Consider the following 18,940-nt stretch of genomic DNA (forward strand, 5'->3'; position numbering starts at 1 on the left):
AGAAAAGAAAAAGGACAACCCTCAGGAAGGGAGCGAGTATAAAAAAACAATAAAAACCTGAGACAAAAATATACTTTCTTTTAAGTTATAAATAAAACTCCCTTTTAAAAAGAAGGGGAATTTATACTTTTCAGATATTAACTTTATCTTCTGATCAATATGATCAATGTTTACAATTTTCAATTAAACTCACATTTATCTAATATGTCTCTAAAGAAAAAAAAGGAGACCGCCAAATAATCAATTCCCCCCCCCCCCCCCCCAAACAAGGATAACATATAAATAATATATAAATGAATTGAATGATGGCTCCAGAAACCAGATAATGCCTCAGGTGCATCCAAACACCTTAATTCTTTAAATTATGATAGTAATCCACAAATGGACCCCACGTCTTATGAAAATTAAACTTTGCATTTTTAATATTATATCTGATTTTTTTCTAAACTTAGGAAAGACATTATATCCTGTAATTTGATGTTTTTATTTTGTATTCATAAACATTTTCTGCTGAAAGCTTTGTTATATTTTTTGAAGTTAAATTGACTTTTTACTATTTTACTTTTCAAAATTAGAACTTATTGTTATGAATGTGATTTTTAAAATTGTAATAGAGAAACTTGGGTTCTTTTAAAACAACTATATTTTATTAGCTAAAGTACACACACCATGTGGAGGCATCCATCTTGAATCCCTGAGCTGCAACAAACTAGTCTCTGACTCCCTCTAGGGGTCAGGAGGATCACTAGTATTCTATCATTACATGCCCTTTTCTTGAGATGTTTAATCTAACAACATGATACCCTAATACAATATTCAATATAAAGATCAACACAAATGTAAACACAAACATCAGCAGCACAAAAGTTTTAAGGGTGCAGTTCTTTTTCTTTTAGAGATTCAGTCTGTCAGATACTTTGATAATGTATGTGGATCTTCTTAACACACCTGCTTGTGTCAGCTTTGCTGGTCCACTACTGTCTAGCACTGATGGTGTTTCTTCTGTTGCTATGCAGGCGGGATCTTCTGCCAATGTTCCTGCAGTGTCTCTTGTGTTTTCAGTGGGCTCCTTCGATTCCTCTTCAGTATCTGTTCTGACAGTGTAGGATTTACATCCTCCAGAACAGTGGCCTTTTCATTCCAAGTGTTGGAATCCTTGCGTCTCTCTGTGTTAGGCTGTGCCAGTGACCCCAAGCTTCTCACCGACATCATAGTTTGTTTTTTGTCTCCATTGCAGACACTTTTGTTTCCGTTCAGCATCTTTATCCTTGTTGGGTCTGCAGAGTAGGGAAGTGTGGTGTATAGTCTTTGTCCCATCAGAAGTTCAGCCATGTTCAAGCGATGAAGCTCTGTAACTCAATAGAGCTAGGTAAGGATCTGAGCCACTGTCTTGTGATTTCTTGAGCAACCGTTTAACTATGCGAACTCCTTTTTCTGCTTTACCGTTTGAGTGTGGATGCAGAGGACTTGTAGTCACATGTAGAAAATCATTCTTTTCTGCAAACTTCTAGAATTCTCTACAGTTGTAGCATTGTCCATTGTCACTGTAGTCAATTTGAGGAATTCCATGTCTTGAAAAGATCAATTTCATCTATTTGTTTACAAATTTTAGGAATCAGTGCAATCTCCAGATAATTTGATAATCAATAACGAAGCATTTTTTACATCCATGTGGAACAGATCAGTCCCAACCTTCTGCCATGGTTCTGCTGGTATGATCTTGGGTTCCTTTGCCTGCTTCACATGATGCATCAAAGAGATCTCACAGCTGGAAATCATCCTGTCAATGTCAGTGTTTATCCTTGGCCAATAACCAGCAGTTCTGCCCCTCCTCTTGCATTTCTCCATTCCAAGGTGCCCTCATCCACCCTTTTCAGCATCTCTTGTCGCAGTGATTGAGGAATGACAATTCTGCTTTGTCTGAGTAGACGGCCATTGACAACACTCAGCTCAGCTCTGATGTTGTAGTATGGCTGACATTCACCTCTAAGCAATCCTTCATTTAGATTTTTGATGACCTGCTGTTGAATTGTGTCCTTACTCTGTTTCAGCTGAAATCTGCTTGGATTTCATGTCAGATACTGGAAGTGATTCTGTGGAACTCTCATTGTGTGCTTCACTCTTCATCGTAACCCTGGCTAACACAATAGGTTTCCCTGGTGTGTATACCCTCTTGACATAATTTGTCACTCAGAAATGATTCCTGTCCATCTGGGACTACTGTGATCCTGAGGCGGTGCTCTTTATCTTTACCTTTCACCTTGAGTTTACATGTACCTTTCGTGTCAATGCTCTGTCAATTGTAGGCTTTGAGCTGTACAGGATTTGAATGGATGTATGGCTTTATCTTCATTGTCCTGATGTCATGCTTTCAGATCAAACTGACCTTTGCCCGTCCAGCTTGAAAGGAATATTTGTTCCATTAATATGTAATGACACAGTCCACTTGTCTTGCTCGCCTCTATTTACAGTTCAGTGTGTGTTGATTATTAATCTTCCTGCACTACCAGGCCAATGAAAAGTGTATGACTGAGGGCAGTTTTTTCTATAGTATGTACAGTGTGCACGCTTTCACTTCTGCTTTGTCTCCCTTTGGAAAAACATTGCCTTGCACAGTGATTCTGCCCTTTGCACTTAATACAGACTTTTCCATTGGCAGGGCATCATTTTGTTGAATGGCACATCATTTGCAATTGAATGTTCCTCCATCTTTTTGTTGTTTCCTATATCTCATTTTTTGTTTAAGTGTGTGGACATACACTGTGGCTACGGCTATTCCTTCATTTTCACTGGCTTTTGCACTTTTTTGCATGCTGCAGAACTAAGTCACTGGCTTGCCATATCTTTACAGCTCCAGCTAAGGTAAGCTCTGTCTCTCGCAACAACCTCTCTCTCACTTTCTTATCAATCATTCTGAACACAATTTGATCACAGACCATCGAATCTTCAAGCGTGTTCTTTCTCTTAATTTCAAGTTTGTTCAAAAAGTATCAAAGCTCTCTCCCTGAAGCTGTGTCCAAAACCAAAACACATACCTATTGAACATTTCATTTTTCTTTGGTGAACAGTGTTCATCAAACATCTCGATAACCTTGTCGAACTTGCCCTGGTCTTCTGCCTCAGCAAAAACACGTGTTGATAACCTCTAGTGCTTGAGGTCTTCTTCTTTCTTTGGCTTGGCTTCGCGGACGAAGATTTATGGAGGGGGTAAAAAGTCCACGTCAGCTGCAGGCTCGTTTGTGGCTGACAAGTCCGATGCGGGACAGGCAGACACGAATGCAGCGGTTGCAAGGGAAAATTGGTTGGTTGGGGTTGGGTGTTGGGTTTTTCCTCCTTTGCCTTTTGTCAGTGAGGTGGGCTCTGCGGTCTTCTTCAAAGGAGGTTGCTGCCCGCCAAACTGTGAGGCGCCAAGATGCACGGTTTGAGGCGTTATCAGCCCACTGGCGGTGGTCAATGTGGCAGGCACCAAGAGATTTCTTTAGGCAGTCCTTGTACCTTTTCTTTGGTGCACCTCTGTCACGGTGGCCAGTGGAGAGCTCGCCATATAACAGGATCTTGGGAAGGCGATGGTCCTCCATTCTGGAGACGTGACCCATCCAGCGCAGCTGGATCTTCAGCAGCGTGGACTCGATGCTGTCGACCTCTGCCATCTCGAATACTTCGACGTTAGGGGTGTAAGCGCTCCAATGGATGTTGAGGATGGAGCGGAGACAACGCTGGTGGAAGCGTTCTAGGAGCCGTAGGTGGTGCCGGTAGATGACCCATGATTCGGAGCCGAACAGGAGTGTGAGTATGACAACGGCTCTGTATACGCTTATCTTTGTGAGGTTTTTCAGTTGGTTGTTTTTCCAGACTCTTGAGGTGCTTGAGGTGCCGCCCCAGTAAGTAGCAGTGAAATCTTCCTTGCATCAGGTTTTTTATCTAGTCCAATGGCTTGCAGGTACAGCATGAATCTTTGTTTGAACAACCTCTACTTGTTGATATTTCCGGCCCAATTTACAATGTCAGGAGTTACACTCTCCATATTTCTGCTGATAATGACTGATACACACCCTGCACCCTCCTGGTGTGTCTTCCACTCCCGACATGCACATTCCTGGTGTTTCTTCCACTCCTGGTACCATGCACACTCCGGGTAATATGTGATATTTCTTTTTATTGTAATAAAGAAACTTGGGTTCTTTTAAAACAACTATAATGTACACACACCATGTGATGCATCCATGTTGAATCTCCGAGCTGCAACAAACTAGTCTCTGACTCCCTTTAGTGGTCAGAAGGATCACTAGTACTCTATCATTACAGTGAGCGTGTCACAAAATTTGCGGGAGCATTACAGGGCAAACACTGCCGTAAATTACATTTAAAAAATAAATAAGAGAAAGTGAGGGAGTGTCTGTGATTCATTGTCTATTCAGAAATCTGATGGCAGAGGGTGCCACTGGGTGTTCATCTTCAGACTCCTGTATCTACTTTCTGATGGTTGCAGTGTGAAGAGGGCAAGGTCTGGTTGGTGGGGGTCCTTGAGGAGAGAGGCTACTTTTTTGATACTGTGCCTCTTGTTGGTGTCGTCGATGAAGTAGAGACTGATGCCTGTGCTGGCCCAATTTATTTGCATGATTATTTATCATTGTTTATTTCTGCTATTAGTTCTAGGCTTATAATTATATACAGTTGCGCCCCATGCTATGGACACATTACACTCCAAGAAAACCATTTGTATTTGATTTTCTTTCAGGAAAAAAAACCCTTATTTCCTTCTGAATCCCATGTTACAAGTGGAGATGCGTTCCTTCAGGATGTTCATCTCTGAGTAGTAAAGATAGCACTGATTCATGGAGGGAGACTTGTCAGTTTCTAAAGCAAATAAGACTGAGTAAAATTAAAAGTCCACTTATTTACCTCAGATTCCCTTGCCTTGAAACCATCATGATTTGGCTTTGGCTTTGCTAATTCATTAATTCTGGCTGTAGGCTGGGCCTTCATTGTAGCTGGTTTCACGGGCCAAATGGCTGGTCTATATTGCAAGTGAAAATGTGGGTTTTAGCTGGAGTGCAATTAAATATTTAACGTGCCAAGAACTTACAATTCCATGTTAATAAATCTGCTACATCAATGCCATGAAAAACTTAAATAGGACAATGCATTGATAAAGTACAAGAGAATAGAAGGGAAGCAGCAGAATTAATATAAAATGACATATTAGTTTTCATATCATTAAGTTTGAAGTATGTATTTAATTAGGAATAACAGGAAGGAAACATACATTGAAAAATAAAAGTCTAATTGGGATAGAGGGGCGAATGTTGCTATGATACACAAATCAGTAAAACCGCTAACATGGTACTACTTCTAAACTGGTTTACAAGTTGTTTTTATTTGTTTCAGATGCTAGACTGTTTCCCCTGGAAAGTTGTATAAAATAATTCAATTTTATATCAACTCAATTTATAAATGTACTGTACTTGTCAAGATATGTCATACTTGACAAAATATGTCATACTTGACAAGATATGTGTTATGCTTTCATTGATCCCTTAAAGCAAAATAAATTTTCTCAGTGCAATATAGATATAGTTTCACATCTACTGTAAAATAAACACTTCACTCTAATTACAGATTTACCACACAGTCCAGACAAATACTAACCCAGATAGACATTCATGCCGGTGTTTGAGGCTAGTTACCTTACAGATCGATGAAGGGCAAAGTGAGCTAATTTATGAGTGCCTTGTTTGAGAAACAAGAGTGCTCCAGATTATTTACGGCCTTTTCACAGGGTTGAAAGCAAATCATATTGACTGAGAGAATTTCCATATTTTATTTAATGATCAAATAGTTAGAATATGCTGACTGTAAAGCAATGGTTTTCAAAATTTTTCTTTCCACTCACATACCACTTTAAGTAATTCCTATGCCATAAGTGATCTGTGATTAGTAAGGGATTAAAGTGGTATATGAGAGGAAATAAAAAGTTTGAAAACCACTGTTTTAATTGACTCGTTATGTGCACAGTTTCTGAACTCCAAAGGAAATGGGCCAATGACAATTTTTCTCAAGCAAAATATTTCAGTAACAATTGGGTCTGGAGCAGTGATTCTCAACCTTCCCTTCCCATTCACACCCCACCTTAAGCAATCCCTTACTAATCACAGAGCACCGATGGCATAGGGATTACTTAAAATGGAATGTGAGTTTTTTTTTAAAATTGCCCACCTCTGACCTACACCTTAAAAACTACAACAGTTCAAGAAGGCTTTAAGATGTAGGCATACCCTCCTTCTCAGGGGCAATTAGAGAAGTTTGGTTAAATTCTGTCTCAGCCTGTGAAGCCCACATCCCTTGAATGAATAAAAACAGTTCTTCACATTAATGAGGATACGGTTTATTTGGGAGTGCCATTAATGTCAGCATATCGGAATCCTAATAGAATGAAGAATTTGAACTTCTGTAACACAGAAAATGGGAGCCCTTCAAGCCTGCTCCACCATTCAATGTGATTGTGGATTATCATATGATTTTGGTGGCCTACTGTTCATTCCCCTTGATCCATTGAGCAAATTGGACCACATCCAACTTCCTTTTGAATGTATCTAATGAACTGCCTCAACAACTTTTTGTGGTAGGGAGTTCCACATCATGAGAGACATTCTTCCTGCATCTAACCTGTAAATATTTAATACATTTTAAAGAGATCCTCTCTGCAATGAGTGTAATCCTGGTCTATCCAGTCTTTCTTCATGTGTCCATTCTGCCATCCAAGGAATCAGACTAATGAAACTTCACTGCACCCCCTCGATAGCACAAATATCTTTCCTCAGATTAGGAGACTAGAACTGCACACAGCCTGGCCTTACCAAGAACATATACAACTGTAGTAAGGCTCCCTGCTTCTCTATTCAAAATCTCTCGTGAGTTCACCACCTGCTGTATCAAATCTTCAATGACTGATGCACTAGGGCACCCAGATCTTGTTGCCCCTCCTCTTTCCCCAAGTTCTCATCCTTCAGATAATAATCTGCTGCCTTGTTATTGCCTAGCCACCAAAGAGGATAACCTCACAAGGCTTCTTTATTTTAATAGAAATTTCAACACAAAACATGATAAAAGAACTCAATGGTATTAAATTCTGCAAAAGTATTTTGTACTTAAATGACCATTATCATGAGATTTTAATGCAGCCGTATAGGATTTCAATCTGTACAGCAGAATACTGCTCCACCTGCTTTACATTTCTTTAATAAAAAATAATTACTACATATAGTAACATTTACATATTCATAAATTGTAAAAAAAAAAATTCAACATACCAAGAATTCTATGAAATATAAGAGATTTCAGTTGCCTTTGGTTCACATCATACCTCGTGAAAAGTGAGAGTGGAGTTTGGTGGTTGGGTAAGACTGTCTGGTACAGGTATTGAAAATCTGTGCTTTTATTTCATGTACACAGAAGTTTGAATTAATTGAAAACTAATTACACTAATTATTAAATATTAATCTTCCTATGGAAAACAATATGAAAGCCATGTTTTTGACATTAACATACATGAAACTTTGAGTTAAAATTTCTTTACCAACTCTTTTCTATTGTAACTGGCAGAAGTACTGAAATGGTGTAAATATTGGAGTTTCTGTTGAAGTTATGACTGGTAAGTTAAGGAATGCCAAGAGGAATCTTAGCTCCCCAGTGTCCAACAGTCGTTTTAACAATATTTATTATTGCCATTAATGAATGATTGTGAATTTTGGGATGACTGTCAGCAACCTACTGTATACCAAACCTGTTCCATTCATTATACTATTTATTTTTGTATGTTTTAAATTTGATCAAGAACCTTGACCTTAACTCTGTTTATTTCACTGAAAATAATATCTGTTGGTAAACAAGAGACTTTGCAGTGGAGTAGCCAAATAAAGCTAAACAAAAACTGAAGAAGGCCTCAGGCCTGAAATGTCAACTACCTCTTAGATGTTGCTTGGCCTCCTGAATTTCTCTTGCACTTTCATGTACTGCATTTATTACCTGTTGAGTATTTCTTGCATTCTCTCTTTACAGTGAAATATTTACCTGTTTGGTTGAAAGTTTTTATTGGGTTTTTTGTGTTCACTGAGTTTGATGTATCTTGGTGTACTGCCTAAAGAAAACAAAATTGTTAACATGAGCAAACCCCTAGTTTTTTTAAAATTAAATAAGCAACAATAAACTTTAGCTATTGTAGTCCCAATCTGAGTTTGAGTGACGACCTCAACAGAAGTCAATCCCAAAATAATTTTTAAGGCTTGATGAAGGGCTAAAGCCCAAAACGTCAATTATGTATTTTTTCTTCTGCTAAGTGAAGGACACGGTTTGACCTGCTGAATTTCTCCAGCATTGTATTTTTACTTCAACCACAGTGTCTACAGGTGTTCGTGTTTTACTTCTTGTCTGTGATGGGACTTTGCTTGTAGTTGGTTTCCATACTCTGCTCCAACATTAATGTAGGTATGTAGCATACTTCATTAGAATGCTTACGCGATACGAAGGTTTATTGTTCAGAATGGGTAGGTTGTCTTATGAGGAAAGGATGGACAGGGTATACTTGTAATTTGCTGGAGTTGAGAGGGGACGATTGAAATAAATAAGACCTTAAGAGGTCTTGATAAGTAGGATGTGGAGAATATACTTCATCTTGTGGGAAGATCTAAAACTAGGGGTCATTGTTTAAAAATAATGAGGTGAGGTGAAACCTTTTCTTTCTGAAGTACAAAAGGTCCTGATTAAAGCAAAACTCTACTTGTTATTCCATTGCTCAGAAATCCAGATGGTTAAGCATCTGGCTCACAGGGGCTCTATTTTCCTGTGTTCTCATTAAACTCACTAGGGTCCATTTCCTGTGTTTTCTTTAACCTCCCCATTTTCCAAGCTCCCTTAACCCAAATGATGCCCTATTTCCCACATTCCCTTATAGAAATGGCAAAACACAACAAAAAATTTTTTATATTTGACAAACATTTAGCAATGCTTGGGGATCTTTAAAGGGCCAACAAACAACAATGTCATGTACAAGATTGTTGAACTGATTTTCTCAATCCATGCTTTCCTAATTTTAGCAATGATCACATGGATTAAGCACAGGTCAAAATATCTAGTCCCAATAATGTCTGAAAAATTGGAGAAGGTGTTCGAAGCAGGTTGATGCCTGATGTCTTCAGAGAGTGAGAGTGTTGGTTATGCCCTGGGTCCATATGACAGTTGAAAGTCTGGTAAGGATTAGTGGAGGATAAGATGGTTATAAATAAAGACTAATTATATTTGTGCATGTCTGTTCCAAGTAGTGAAATTTTATGTAAATGTCATGAAGGAGTTTTACTTTAACATTTCTTACCTTGCCCCAACAATTATTCCATGTGGCACATAGAATTCTGTGTTAAAAATAATAAAATATTATTATTATTCTTTCTGATCCACTGAATATGTGCTGACAATGTTGCTCCTCTGGGGTTAAGTAATACACCTCTTTGTGCAAGGCTTTTCATTTGCATGACTAAAATTGGATCTTGGGAATGCCCTCTTCATGAGAGTTACAGGGTACAATAATGGTCTTTCAAGATGCTTGTGGCATCTTGGAAATATGTGAAATAACATGAAGGAGTCTGCTCCCAACTTGCGTCATATTCCAGGAATTAAAAGTCTACAGTCAATCAAATGGCATATTGTGCTCAATAAATCTCCTGCTAGCCTGGGAGAATGATTTCATCTGGACCATGTGTGCCCTCTTGTCTGCATTTCTGCAGATTAACAGGAATTCAGAACTGTTGGCCAACAGCATACAATGTGAATGGAATATGTTGCCACCCTCTTTAGCTGATCAGAAAGACTGCCCAAGAGACAGTAAGTTGTGACAATTTGGAGATTACAGATTACTGCCTTATTACAGCCTCTCATGGACTTGAATATTTTTTCAAAATTAAAATCTAGAATTTCAGCAAGATATTTCAACTTTTCAATTATATGCTTCTAAAAAAGTTTAATATAATTTTTAAACTAAAGCAAAACAATATTGGCTTTAAAGATTATCTTTGTTTTTCACTCTCCACAGAATCTACCTGAACTCCAGTTTCACAAAAATTTTCCATTTTTATTTTGGATTTTGCAGGAGAAATATTGAGAAACATTGAGAATCAAATGTACAGGTTTAAAATCTACATAAAGTCTACTTGCGGCATGTACCAGTATTCCTGGAGATTTTTTTCTTGCCTTTTTCATTCGATTGTCTGTCAAAAGATAGTATATATTTTAGAAATAGGAATGACTTTGTCAGTGTCTGATTTCAGCTTGGCAGCTTGTAATCAACAGTGTGGTGCAGGGATTAGTCATCATTATTAACAATTTGGATGACAGTGTAGGTACATATTAAGTTTATAGATAACACCAAAATTATTGATATAATGGACAACAAAGAAAGTTATCTAAGATTAAAACAGTAAATAGAACATATGGAAAATGAGTAAAGGAGTGGCAGATATAATTTAACTTGGACAAGTGCAAGGGATTGATTACATTTTAGGAAGTTAACCAGGGCAGACTTGCAAATAAATGGCAGGGCTCTGGAGTGTGTTATTGAACAGAGACATAAGGGTAAAGGTACACTGTTCGCTGAAAGTGGCAATACTGGTTGACATGGTGTTGAAGAAGGTGTTTGGCACACTTGCCTTCATCAGTCCAGGCACTGAGTGCAGGAGATGGGATGTCATGTTACAATTATAGAATGAGACCATATTTGGAGTTCTTGATGCAGTTCTGGTCACCCATCTATAGGAAGGATGCCACTTTAGAAAGGATGCAGGAAGGATTCACGAGAACGTTACTGGGAACTGGTGGAGTTATAAGGAGAAACTGGATAGACTGTGAATTTTTATCCTTGTGGTGTATGAGGCTCAGAGATGCCCTTATAGGGGGATATAAAATCAGGAGGGATGTAGATAAGTGAAGGGTCACAATCTTTTTCCTAGTATAGGAGAATCTAAAACTAGAAGACATCAATTTAGTGTGTGTGTGTGTGTGTGTGTGTGTGTGTGTGTGTGTGTGTGTGTGTGTGTGTGTGTGTGTGGTGGGGGGGGTTATATGGAACAAACTGCCAGAGGAGGTGGATACAATTACAACGTTTAAAAGATACATAGATAGGTTTGTGGACAGGTAAGGTTTAAGGGGAAATGAACCAAACGCTGCCAAATGAGGCTAGATCAGGTGGACAGCTTGGTCACCAAGGATATATTGGGCCTGCTTCTATGCTGTTTGTGGGTCTAGTGAGCCTGACCAAAATATAATGTGCTTTCATGGCACATGAAGTATTTTAAGATGAACTTTACTCTGTTTACAGTAAACAATGACACAGGTTGAATGCTCACTTGCCACTATCACTGGCAGCACAGTACTGTCAAAACTAACTTACCATATATGTCAGCATATAAGACAATTGGTGTATAAGATGACTCCAGATTTTCCACTTAAAATGTAGGTTTTGAGCTATATTTGCTGTATAAGATAACCCCAAGTCTGGCACTGCTGAGAACTTATTTCCCCAATTTTTTTTCTTCTTTCTTTTCTCTTTGGCTTGGCTTTGTGGATGAAGATTTATGGAGGGGTATGTCTACGTCTGCTGCAGGCTCGTTGGTGACTGACAAGTCCGATGCGGGACAGGCAGCCATGGTTGCAGTGGTTGCAAGGGAAAATTGGTGGGTTGGGGTTGGGTGTTGGGTTTTTCCTCCTTTGTCTTTTGTCAGTGAGGTGGGCTCTGCAGTCTTCTTCAAAGGAGGTTGCTGCCTGCCGAACTGTGAGGCACCAAGGTGCACGGTTTGAGGCGATATCAGCCCACTGGCGGTGGTCAATGTGGTAGGCACCAAGAGATTTCTTTAAGCAGTCCTTGTACCTCTTCTTTGGTGCACCTCTGTCTCGGCCAACCAGTGGAGTGATGCTGTCACAATATTTTAAAAGAAAATTACCCAGTAAAGGTTTAAATTTTATTAGCATATTTTAAAATAACCCACCCTCAGCTCCTTTAACAGGCCATATAAAGCCTGTATAGAGCTGACACAGATAGACTCCGTGGGGAGTGCGGAGTCTTGCTAATCGTCACCTGTTAGCTTTTTTGTTGTGCTGTTATTTTAAGGTGATGTTAGACAAGTTTATAATACATTTAATATAAGGTTCAGATTTTATACCTGGTGTATAAGACAACCCCTAGTTTTGGGGTGAAATTTTAAGGTTCAAATACTTTCTTATACACTGACATATATGGTATTCGTGGTGGATGGAAACAAAAGAGACTTGCAGATGCTGGAATCTGGAACAAAGAAACCCATGGAGGACTCAGCAGGCCAGTCAGTATCTATAAAGGATGTTTAGGACTGATCAGGTGGTCAAAACATCTGCCATCCCTCTATCTACACAGACCTACTGAGTTCCTCCAGCAGTTTGTTTTTATCATACAAGGCAAATAAATGATCAATTGTTTTATGCATTGCTGTGAGGCTGTGAATGAAAGGAGTTTGATGGTATCAGTGGTATCATATGGTCCTCCAGGTAATGGTTTTCCATTTTCACCTTGCACGAAACCCAAATCAAAATTCTTTTCTCAGACAAACAGCCTGTTTTCATTGTGTATTACTCTAGAACTAGTACAATTAATTGAGAAGTATTCAAATTTGGACATATTCAGTAAAACACAAAAGTCTGCAGACACAGTGGTTGAAGTAAAAACACGATGCTGGAGAAACTCAACAGGTCAAACAGTGCACTTTATATAGCAAAGATAAAGATGCATAACCAACGTTTCAGACTTGAGCACTTCATCAAGGTACGAGCAAAATGTAGGCAGGTGCCATAACCACCGAACCTTGAGTACCTACCTATATTTTGTTCATTCCTTGATGGAGGGATCAAGCCCAAAAGATTGGTTATGTGTCTTTATCTTTGCTATATAAAGTGCACTGTTTGACCTGCTGAGTTTTACCAGCATTGTGTCTTTACTGGACACATTTAGTGCCTATTTTCTTTTTTTCCCCCTCCAGGCTAACTTCTGAACAAATTGGCATTCCCCGTTAGAGAAAATTCTTTACGCACACACATCAAGAGTTGCCAAATTATTCCCTCACGTGGGTGTCATAACCAAGTATGATTGTATACTCATTGGCTGTTTATAAGGAGGCAATTTCTCGACCCAACCCCATCATTTCAATTCTAACTATTTCTTCCATTTTTAAAAACCATTTTCCTCTTTACTCTTCCAAAGTCTCTCCCTCTCTATATTTTTCATTCCTGGAAGTCCTACTCATCCAATTACCTACTTCACTCAACCAAAAGAAATCCTGAGAGTCCAGTCTCAGTAATGTTCTAATGAATATTTTTTGCATCCTTTCTAACGGGGACATCCTTCCTATAGCTTCGTGACCAGAACTGCATAAAGAACTCCAAATAGAGTCTCACTTGTATAATTATAACATAACATCTATCTCCTGCACTCAGTGCCTGGACTGATGAAGGCAAGCATGCCAGACACCTTCTGCACCACCATGTCAACCTGGTGTGCACTTTCAGAGAACCGTGGAGTTTTACCCTTAGGTCTCTCTGTTCTACAACACTTCAGGGCCTTGCAGTTTTCTGTGTAAGTCTGCCCTGGTTAACTTCCCTCACGCTTGTCCAAGTTAAATTGCATCTGCCACTCCTTGACCCAATGTAAGCACCACTTTCACAACAAAAGCAAGGAATCTTTCAAAATAGACCATTATGTTTAAGAGCAGTTGTAAATATGCCTCAACCCTGGAATGGGTGCAGAAAATTTTCATGAGAGTGTAGTGGGTTTGAGTTATGAGGAGAGAATTGATAGACTGGGGCTTGTCTTCCTGTAGTGTAGGCGGCTTAGGGGGTCCTTACTCAAGAATATAAAATTACAAGGGGCACAGACAAGATAATCTCCCCCCCCCCCCACCCCCGACCCCTGGCTAAGTCAAGTTTATTGTCATCTGATTGCACAAATACAACCCAATGAAACAGCAAAACACACACACACACACACACACACACACACACACACACACACAACCAGACATAACAAAACAATACACATGCAGGACAAGTATTATATATACAAATAATTAAATAAATAGTGCCCCATGAATATGAGATTCTCGGATGGTTAGTGTCTTAGACCAGAGGCATAGATTTAAGAAGAGAAGGCAATCTGAAGCAACTTTTTCCACACTGAAGCTGGTGGGAATGCGGAGAAAGTGGTTTCAACTGTAACAATCAGAGGACATTTGGACAAGGCCATGGATCGGGAAGGTTCACAGAATCAATTTTACATTTTAAATTGATCCTCGGAACCTTTCCTATAATTTTGTGACCTTTGTAGCATTTCTTTTCTGCCAAGAAAGATACAAAAACTTAAAGAAATGAAACTGGTTCATGGAATCCACACCTACTACCCCCCATCTATTTCCACTCTTCCAATAGTGCTCCAATGTATTTGATTCTCTTCACCTTGATTCCATCATTCATCTTTTCTGTCAGCATAAATTTACAGTAGCCAATTTGGAACACGGGAGGAAAGGGGAAGACCCGCACACTCCACAAAGACAGCACGGGAGATGGCAACGGAACGGCCAAGGGGAACATGCACGATCCAGCCCTGGCGTGGCGGCTGATACAGTGTCAACGTTGATGTAGCGCCTAACTCGTTCTCCTTGGACGAGGTGGCTGCTTTCCGCACTGCAAGCGGACACGGCCATTTCGGACAATAGCGCCCGTTCCCAGAACTTGTCTTATTGACCCTACCCATCGCCGGTCTCCGGACCAACTGGGCCGTCACTCTTGGTGTCCATCGTTGGAAGGAGCGCAAGGATCGCCCGCCGCCGCCGTCACGTTGGGTGAATGGAGTTGGGTTCCTGCTCCACGCATCTCCTCTCCTGCCTGCCACCTCGGGGCACTGCCGCCCGGTCTTCACCCGCCGCAGGATGGGTTGCCTAGCAACGGAAAGACACCCCGGCCTCGCTGTCAGGCAAAGAAAGGATGTCACGTCACGTTGAATCAGATTTGTTAGTTTGCAACTACACGGATGGAGTTGAGGTGCCGAGTTGGGGGTTGAAGGTTCAGGAAAAGTCCACCCCAGGTGTTTGCTATTGATTTAAAGTAACAATTCGAAACCAAGTATGTCAGATTAATTCACATGCAAAAAGACTGGGGCCCCTTTCTGATTCAGGGCTTTCTCAAAAATGCTTCTTTCCAGCAAATGCAGAGGCCAGTTTGCTCACATAATTCCACAAAACAAAATGATGATCGTGAACTTTAATATAAACCTATTCAAGATTCTTTTATTGTCATGTAATAAGGCAGAAATATAATATTACATGCAATTTCCTTAAGTCTAGCATATGACAAAGATTCACCACCAGCAGAAATTGCCCAGTGCATCTTACTGAAAGTGAAGTGTCGCCCCTCAAGAGCCACTGACAGATTCACCTCCAGCACTCTCACAGCCCCCCGCAGCCACACAATCTTCAATCCAAACCATCAGCACCAGGTCCAAGTGAGGAAGCCATCCCTGCTCCGAAAACTGGTACCCCTTCAGCCGGTCTCGAGCCAGTCTCCAGGAATCTGCAGCCTGGTGCGAGTCACTTGACCACCGTCACCAGCAGCCTACAGCCTGTGTGGGTTCCTAGCCTTGATATTCCCAGCACAGGAGTGGAGCCAACACTAATCTTCGAATTCCTTAGCCTCCCCTAGTCTTTGCTCCTTTATATCCAGCCAGTCGTCCAGATATATTTCCGGCATTTGTGCATCAATTTCCTTGAAACTTTATCAATTGCTTTCTGAAAATCCATAAGCAGATGCTTCTTCAAAAAGTTAAATTACTTTTCTTAAGTAACATTTTCTGAATTCATCTTGGTTCCCTCTCTTTATTCATCCATTTCTTCATGCTCCTTAATTTTACTTGGTATGAGATTATTTGGTTCATTCTTCCTTCTTGACTAAAGTTGTTACTTTGAATGCTCTCTAATTTCATTTTGAAATTATTCTGGGTAAATAGAGTTAAAAGTCCTGTTTACAGTCTCACTTATCTCCTATCTCACATTCCAATAATCTGGAGCTCAGGAAATTTATTGATATCAATGATTTTTGATTAAAAGTTCCTATAATATTTTCATGTTTGCTGAGGAGGTCATTCAGCCAACTCGGTATATGCCAGCTATTGTTCATTCTCATTTTTCTCATTCCTTGCTTATTTCCATAAATCTATTCCACATGCTCATCAACCCCCCCCCCCCCCCCCCACCACCCAACCAGTTCTCCTGCCACCAATTAACATTACAGGATGTGGGGAAATTGAAGGTCCAAAAGGAAACTTACACACTCATGGAGAGATCATGCAACGTCCACACAAACAGCACTGAAAGTCAATGGCTTAGGGCTGTGTGACAGCAGAATAACATGCTGCACTTTACAATAGAATTTAGCAGAGTATTCTTTAACATGCTGCCAGTACAATCACACAACATAATAGCATAAGCCCTTCAAAGAACTGTCAAAAATTTCTAATTGGCCACTTTTGAAAATACACTTCTTTTGTTTGGAGGAAAAAAATCCTTTTTTCTTGCAGAAAGGACAGCTTGGCAGGCAGCGCAACGTTGTGACCGCGCCAGCAACATGTGTTTGAATCCGGCGCTGTCTGTAAGGAGTTTGTACTTTTTCCCTGTGTCTGCGTGGGTTTCCTCTGGTGCTCTGGTTTCCCCCCATTGTTCAAAAACGTTCTGGAATTGTAGGTCTGTTGGGTGTAATTGAGCGGCACAGCCTTGTGGGCCAAAAGGGCCTGATATTGTGCTGTATGTCTACATTTAAATTTAAAGTATCACCCAACCAAATACTTATTTTAAAAACCTGCAGAGACTATTAACAGAATAACTCCAATGAAAATAATTTAAAAAAAAGAAACTTTGGACATGATTATTGGAAAATAATGATCATGTGCCACAGTAGATAGTGTTACACAGGCAGATGTTACACAGGCCAGTCAGTGGCACAGTAAATAGTGCTGCTGTTTCATAGTTCATGTAAGCCAGGTTTGAAGTGGGAGTTTACACATTTTTCCAGTGTCCTCAAGCTCTATTAGTTAATTGACATCTGCAAAATATCCCTGGTGTTGGTTGATAGTTGGAATCAATGAACATTTGAGGTACTTTGAAGAGCAACGACTATTGTTATGGAGTTTAACAATCATTTGTGTCTTGTTATTTTTAAATATATCCAGGAATTTTATCAATGTTAACTTCTCTCCTTTTCATTTACAGTTCCTCAAAGCAGGATCTGACCAGCATTTACAACCATCTTTTTCCCTTCTGAGTTAAGAACTGGAATCTACCCAATCTGAGAATCATGAACAACTTATCCTTATTAAAACATTACTGGAGCAACAACTTGGACACCGAAGTCTGAATCATTTTATTTCAATTAATTGGGGTACCACTTACTGGTAGCACAGTAAAAAATGCATACATGTAAACCATTAAAGAATTGTAAACAAACTGTACAAATCAGAGAATAAAAATGTAAATAAAGTCTTTAAATGAGTCCCTGATTGAGTTTGTTGTTGAGGATTCTGATGGCGGAGGGTTCCTGCACCTGGTGGTGCGAGTCTTGTGGTACCTTTACCTCGTTCCTGATGGTAGCAGCAAGAGTAGCGTATGTGCTGGGTGGTGTAGATCTTTGATGATTGCTGCCTCTCTGACAGCAGCATTTCCTGCAGATGTTCTGGATAGAGTTTTGTCTGTGATGTCCTGGGCTGTGTCCACTACTTTTTGGAGGGCTATACACTCTGGGAATTTTGGTGTCCCCGTGCTAAACTATGATGCAGCCAGTCAGCATATGTTCCACCACACATCTTGAAATTGGGAGAGTTTCTGATGTCCTACCAAACCTCTGCAAACTCTGGAGGAAGTTCAGGCACTGACCTGCATTCTTCACAGTGCCATTAGATTAAACGATCCAAACAACATTACTTGCATCACTCCAGCTGCTTAATGTTTTTGATGTTGAAGGCCTGGACCATGCTCCAAGTTTGCACAGACTAACTGCTCAAAGGGTTTGGTGTTGGTGCCTGCGTCAATCTGTTCTCCATGTTCTTGCTTGCTGTGATCCTTTGTGACTCAGCTGCTAATCATGAGTAGTGCAGCTGTTGCCGGGACTTCAGGAACTGAGTTACGGGGAAAGATTAAGCAGGTTAGGACTTTATTCCCTGGGACATAAAAGAATGAGGGGAGATTTGGAGGTATACAAAATTATGAAGGGTATAGACAGAGTAAATAAATCTAGGCTTTTCCACTAAGGGTAGGCGAGATACAAACCAGAGGACGTGGATTAAGGGTGAAAGGGGAAAGGTTCGGGGGAACTTCTACCCACAGAGGGTGGTGGGAGTGTGAAACGAGCTGCTGGCCGAAGCAGTCTCCATTTTGAAATTTAAGGAAAAATTGGACAGGTACATGGATGGGAGGGGTATGGAGGGCGATGGACTAGGTGCATGACAGTCAGACGAGGCAGGATAACAGTTTGGCACAGACTAGAAAGGCCAAAGGGCCTGTTTCTGTGCTGTAATGTTCTACGCTTCAAAGCCTCAGAGCTTCAAGACTGAGCATCTCCCATTGAAGACAAAGAGTTACTCAAATACTTCTAGACAGTCCAAATGTTTTTTTAAAATCAGAAACAGTATAAATTGAAAAAGAGTGTTGATAAAATGCTAACAGCTTTCCTGTAACTAAACCAGTCAAGATAAGGTGTGAAAAATCTGCTTAAAGTACAAATAAGATTGACATTTGAGAATAGTTTTACAACTGAATTGACGCATAATAACCATTGTGATCTGTCAAAACTACTGTCAGGTTAATTGCTGTGGCAGTATGGGAATTTGAAG

At 40.0% G+C, this 18,940-nt stretch overlaps 1 protein-coding gene and 1 long non-coding RNA gene across 5 annotated transcripts in view; one reads left to right on the forward strand and one right to left on the reverse strand.

Moving 5' to 3' along the window:
- LOC138758777 (sperm microtubule associated protein 2-like) overlaps positions 1-15,012 on the reverse strand; it is a 95,990-nt gene extending 80,978 nt beyond the window's left edge. Inside the window, exons 1-4 of one of the 4 annotated variants that reach the window (XM_069928160.1) lie at positions 14,815-15,012; positions 10,213-10,256; positions 8,071-8,137; positions 4,903-5,017 (exon numbers count right to left, since the gene is read on the reverse strand). In XM_069928160.1, the coding sequence (XP_069784261.1) occupies positions 4,903-5,017; positions 8,071-8,137; positions 10,213-10,256; positions 14,815-14,861 (273 nt within the window). In that variant the 5' untranslated portion in view covers positions 14,862-15,012. The remainder of the gene's footprint in view (positions 1-4,902; positions 5,018-8,070; positions 8,138-10,212; positions 10,257-14,814) is intronic. The other 3 variants (XM_069928162.1, XM_069928161.1, XM_069928159.1) reach the window with 3 other exon arrangements.
- LOC138758778 (uncharacterized) lies at positions 14,714-17,450 on the forward strand. Its single transcript, XR_011354427.1, has 2 exons — positions 14,714-15,148; positions 17,325-17,450. It is a non-coding gene; the product is annotated as an uncharacterized lncRNA (long non-coding RNA).
- Positions 17,451-18,940: the final 1,490 nt, after the last annotated feature.

Source organism: Narcine bancroftii, chromosome 3 (assembly GCF_036971445.1).
Source record: "Narcine bancroftii isolate sNarBan1 chromosome 3, sNarBan1.hap1, whole genome shotgun sequence".
Classification (NCBI taxonomy): Eukaryota; Metazoa; Chordata; class Chondrichthyes; order Torpediniformes; family Narcinidae; genus Narcine; species Narcine bancroftii.